General features: G+C 42.1%; 1 protein-coding gene across 1 annotated transcript in view; it reads left to right on the top strand.

Moving 5' to 3' along the window:
• Positions 1–398: 398 nt before the first annotated feature.
• Positions 399–6,000, top strand: part of PROC (protein C, inactivator of coagulation factors Va and VIIIa) — a 115,417-nt gene continuing 109,815 nt past the window's right edge. Inside the window, exon 1 of the mRNA XM_075338638.1 lies at positions 399–469. Coding sequence (XP_075194753.1) covers positions 463–469 — 7 coding nt within the window. The 5' untranslated portion in view covers positions 399–462. The remainder of the gene's footprint in view (positions 470–6,000) is intronic.

Genomic DNA, 6,000 nt, shown 5'->3' with positions numbered 1-6,000 from the left:
TGATAGATTCCCTTTACATGTATCAGATACACAATGCTACATAGAGGCATGCAAATAACTAATAATGTAGAAATAACCTTGTATAACTACTATGCACAATAGCTGTCAGATTTTGATTGGTAAAGGGCATGGGTGTATTTTGGGGGTATATATTCAGGTTTATATTCCTCAGCCCCGTTTTACTTCTCTATTCACAACTATTTTGGGAAATCCAAGTAATTCTGTAAGTTTCTTTTTGATGGATACAGAATACTTTGACTCCGTTCTCTCCCACACAGACGAGCATTATTTGGACGTTAGCATTTTGTTTACACAGAGAGGGACAGGACACTGGGTCAATATTTCAGGTTATGGATTAACCAGAATGTGAGCCACCATTTATGGTTGAAAGCGAAAACCTGCAAATCCCAGGAATTCTTTTTACCTTCAGACTAAGAAGACGCCATCTATATTGATGTGGAGATGAAACGTAAGTTATACATGATGTGCATCGTGTGGATCAGTGAGAAATGTACAATGTACTCTGATGTGTTTGTTACATGTGCCACAGTGATACCATGGGTGAAACAATACATTCACTTCACAGATCAATTCCCATTTGATGCATTACAGAATATATATTATACTAGCTGTACTACCCGGCTTCGCCCGGGTTAATAACTGTTGTTAACAAAATAGAATGTATTAACTAAAATTTATTCTGCATACAATATCCGCTGCCCGGGATAGTAACTGTCTCTCTGTTTCTGTCCCATTCTCTGTCTGTCTCCCCCTCTGTATATATCTCTCTGTCTCTTTCTCTATCTCTTTCCCTGTCTGTCTCTGACTGTCTCTTTCCCTGTCTATTTATCTCTGTCACTGTCCCTGTGTGTCTCTTTCCCTATCTGTCTCTTTCCCTATCTGTCTCTTTCCCTATCTGTCTCTTTCCCGCTCTGTCTCTTTTCCTCTTTCCCTCTGTCTCTTTCCCTGTGTCTGTCTCTTTACCTGTCTGTCTGTCTCTTACCCTGTCTGTCTCTTTACCTCTCTTTCCCTGTCTGTCTGTTTCCCTGTGTCTCTCTCTTTGTCTGTCTCTATACCTATCTGTGTCTGTCTCTTAACCTGTCTCTCTCTTTCCCTGTCAGTCTGTCTCTTTGTCTGTGTATGTCTGTGTGTCTGTCTCTTACCCTGTCTATGTCTGTTTCTTACCCTGTCTGTGTCTGCCTGTTTCCCTGGCTGCATTGTGACACGTCAACATTCCATTTAAGGGCGTGGCTGCGCATTCTTCTGAAGTTCTGGCTGCACTGTGGCTCCCAGTTCCATTCGCTTTAATGGAGGCAGGTTTTTTGGTGAATAACTGTAAAGCGCGGGGTTAAAATTTCCCCTCAAAACATAGCCTATGACGCTCTCAGGGTCCAGAAGTGTGAGTGTGCAAAATTTTGTGGCTGTAGCTGCGACGGTGCAGATGCCAATCCCGGACATACATACACACATACAGTGCTGGACAAAAGTATTGGCACCCGTGCAATTCTGTCAGATAATACTCAGTTTATTCTTGAAAATGATTGCAATCACAAATTATTTGGTATTATTATCTTCATTTTATTTGTCTTCAATGAAAAAAAATTAAAAAAAATTGTCATAATGCCAAATTGGATATAATTTCACACCAAACATAAAAAGGGGGTGGACAAAAGTATTGGCACTGTTTGAAAAATCATGTGATGCTTCTCTAATTTGTGTAATTAACAGCACCTGTAACTTACCTGTGGCACCTAACAGGTGTTGGCAATAACTAAATCACACTTGCAGCCAGTTGACATGGATTAAAGTTGACCCAACCTCTGTCCTGTGTCCTTGTGTGTACCACATTGAGCATGGAGAAAAGAAAGAAGACCAAAGAACTGTCTGAGGACTTGAGAATCCAAATTGTGAGAAAGCATGAGCAATCTCAAGGCTACAAGTCCATCTCCAAAGACCTGAAAGTTCCTGTGTCTACGGTTCGCAGTGTCATCAAGAAGTTTAAAGCCCATGGCACTGTGGCTAACCTCCCTAGATGTGTAAGGAAAAGAAAAATTGGCGAGAGATTTCAACACAAGATTGTGCGGATGGTGAATAAAGAACCTCGACTAACATCCAAACAAGTTCAAGCTGCCCTGCAGCCCAACGGTACAACAGTGTCAACCCGTACTATCCGCTGGCGTCTGAATGAAAAGGGACTGTATGGTAGGATACCCAGTAAGACCCCACTTCTTACCCCGAGACATAAAAAAAGCCAGGCTGGTGTTTGCCAAAACTTACCTGAGAAAGCCTAAAATGTTTTGGAAGAATGTTCTCTGGTTAGATGAGACAAAAGTAGAGCTTTTTGGGAAAAGACCTCAACATAGAGTTTACAGGGAAAACAAAGAGGCATTCAAAGAAAAGAACACTATCCCTACAATCAAACATGGTGGAGGTTCGCTGATGTTTTGGGGTTACTTTGCTACATCTGATACTGGACTGTTTGACCGTGTGCATGGCATTATGATGTCTGAAGACTACCAACAAATTTTGCAGAATAATGTAGGGCCCAGTATGAGAAAGCTGGGTCTCCCTCAGAGGTCATGGGTCTTCCAGCAGGACAATGACCCAAAACACACTTCAAAAAGCACTAGAAAATGGTTTGAGAGAAAGCACTGGAGACTACTAAAGTGGCCAGCAATGAGTCCAGACCTGAATCCCATAGAACACCTGTGGAGAGATCTCAAAATGGCAGTTTGGAGAAGGCACCCTTCAAATCTGAGGGACCTGGAGCAGTTTGCCAAAGAAGAATGGTCTAAAATTGCAGCAGAGCATTGTAAGAAACTCATTGATGGTTACCGGAAGCGGTTGTTCAGTTATTTTGGCTAAAGGTTGTGCAACCAAGTATTAGGCTAAGGGTGCCAATACTTTTGTCTGGCCCATTTTTGGAGTTTTGTGTGAAATGATCAATGATTTGATTTTTGTTTCATTTTCTTTTGTGTTTTTTCATTGCAAGCAAAATAAATGAAGATAATACCAAAGAATTTGTGATTGCAATAATTTTCAAGAAGAAACTGAGTATTATCTGACAGAATTGCAGGGGTGCCAATACTTTTGCCCAGCACTGTACATACATACCCACATTCAGCTTTATATATTAGATGAGAGGATCTCAACTTGCTAATTGAGAGGACACATAGGAAGAATGAAAACAAGCTATAAAGTATACAAAAATACTATATAAATATAACAAACAAGATTGCCATAAAACATAAGTGTTCATGTAGTTACTGTACCGAATGATTAATTTCCTTCATTTTAACTTCTTTTCTGTTGACTTTGAGAAGAGGCAGAGAATTGGGGGAGGGGAAGGGGACAAAAGGCACAAAGTATAATCTAATATATAAAGCTGAGAGTGTGTGTGTGTGTGTGTGTGTGTGTGTGTGTGTGTATGTCCGCTAACAGAATCTGCACCGTCGCATTTACAATCACGAAATTTTGCACAGGCGCCTCATGTGACCCAGAGAGCGTCATAGACTATGTTTTGACAGAAAAATTTAACCCCGTGCTTTACAGTTAGTCTCTAAAATCCTGCCGCCATTAAACTGAATGGAGGTGGTTGCTATAGGAACAAAATAAACTGTTGAAGCTTGATACGTGAGGTTATATGATGTCGGTGGAGAGATGGAGAGAGAGACAAAAAAAGACAGGCAGACGGGGAAAGAGACAGCCCTGGAAAGATGCAGACGGGCAAAGACACAGCCCTGGAAAGACACAGGCCTGGAAAGACACAGCCCTGGAAAGACACAGCCCTGGAAAGACACAGCCCTGGAAAGACACAGCCCTGGAAAGACACAGCCCTGGAAAGACACAGCCCTGGAAAGACACAGCCGGTGAAAGAGACAGCCGGTGAAAGAGACAGCCGGTCAAAGAGACAGACCTAGAAAGAGTCATTCGGGCAAAGAGACCGCCCTGGAAAGAGACCGCCCTGGAAAGAGACCGCCCTGGAAAGAGACCGCCCTGGAAAGAGACCGCCCTGGAAAGAGACCGCCCGGGAAAGAGACCGACGGGGAAAGAGACCGACGGGGAAAGAGACAGACCTGGAAAGAGACAGACCTGGAAAGAGACAGACCAAGACAGACGGAAAAGAGACAGACGGGGAAAGAGACAGACAGAGACACACCCACATAGAGACAGACAGACACAGAGATGGAGACCGATAGACTGATACAAATACAGACAGAGATAGAAATAGTCTGAGACAGACACAGACAGACAGACAGTGACACACAGACAGAGAGACAGTTACTATCCCGGGCAACGCCCAGGTACTACAGCTAGTATTAAAATAAAAAGGCATGATTGCAACACTTAAAAATCAAGTTCTGTATGGAGACAAAATTGATACAGTCCAGTTCTCCAAATGTCACACAAAGTATAGTTTTCTACTCTACTGTATATTACATTCGGTCTTTCGGTGCTGATAAGACAGCAGTTGTATTTCCGATGCTAAAATCAGATCTTCCATTGTATGTATAGGAGCAGCAAATCGCATACATACAGTGCCTTGCGAAAGTATTTGGCCCCTTTGAATTTTTCAACCTTTTCCCACAGTTCAGACTTCAAAACATAAAGATAAAAATTTTAATGTTCTGTTGAAGAATCAACAAGTGGACACAATTGTGAAGTTGAATGAAATGTATTACTTATTTTAAACTTTTGTAAAAAATAATAAACTGAAAATTGGGGCGTACAATATTATTCAGCCCCTTGAAGTTAATACTTTGTAGCACCGCCTTTTGCTGCGATTACAGCTGCAAGTCGCTTGGGGTATGTCTCTATCAGTTTTGCACATCGAGAGACTGAAATTCTTGCCCATTCTTCCTTTGCAAATAGCTGGAGCTGAGTGAGGTTGGATGGAGAGCGTTTGTGTGTTTTCAGCTCTTTCCACAGATTCTCGATTGGATTCAGGTCTGGACTTTGATTTGGCCATTCTAACACCTGGATACGTATATTTGTGAACCATTCCATTGTAGATTTTGCTTTGTTTTGGATCATTGTCTTGTTGGAAGACAAATCTCCGACCTAGTCTCAGGTCTTTTGCAGACTCCAACAGGTTTTCTTCAAGAATGGTCCTGTATTTGGCTCCATCTTCTCATCAATTTTAACCATCTTCCCTGTCCCTGCTAAAAAAAAAAAAAAAAGCAGGCCCAAACCATGATGCTGCCACCACCATGTTTGACAGTGGGGATGGTGTGTTCAGGGTGATGAGCTGTGTTGCTTTTACGCCAAACATATTGTTTGTCATTGTGCCCAAAAAGTTTGATTTTGGTTTCATCTGACCAGAGCACCTTCTTCCACATGTTTGGTGTGTCTCCCAGGTGGCTTGTGGCAAGCTTTAAACAACACTTTTTATGGATATCTTTGAGTAATGGCTTTCTCGTTGCCACTTTTCCATAAAGGCCAGATTTGTGCAGTGTACGACTGATTGTTGTCATATGGACAGACTCTCTCACCTCAGCTGTAGATCTGTCGTGCATCCAGAGTGATCATGGGCCTCTTGTCTGCATCTCTAATCAGTCTTCTCCTTGTTTGAGATGAAAGTTTGGATGGACTGCCGCCGGGTCTTGGTAGATTTGCAGTGGTATGATACTCCTTCCATTTCAATATGATCGCTTGCACAGTGCTTCTTGCGATGTTAAAAGTTGTGGAAATCTTTTTGTAACCAAATCCAGCTTTAAACTTCTCCAGAACAGTATCACTGACCTGCCTGTCTTATTCCTCGGTCTTCATGATGCTATCTGTGCTTTAAACAGAAGACTGCCAGGACCCAACTACCACCATTTTCCCCCCTAGAAAGACACGACACCGTTCTCTTATAAATTAAAATACTTTTATTTGAATTTTCCATTTTGGAGAGCGGCATGGGGAAAAAACCACTCTCATCTTTTGGCATAAAATTTGGTCGCAGCTTTTAACCAGGCATTAACTTGCCAACATCACGGGGTTCAGGTAAATGTACCG

The sequence above is a fragment of the Anomaloglossus baeobatrachus genome, chromosome 3 (assembly GCF_048569485.1).
Source record: "Anomaloglossus baeobatrachus isolate aAnoBae1 chromosome 3, aAnoBae1.hap1, whole genome shotgun sequence".
NCBI lineage: Eukaryota > Metazoa > Chordata > Amphibia > Anura > Aromobatidae > Anomaloglossus > Anomaloglossus baeobatrachus.
Note: the sequence above shows the minus strand (reverse complement) of the source record. Positions and strands in the feature narration are given on the sequence as shown.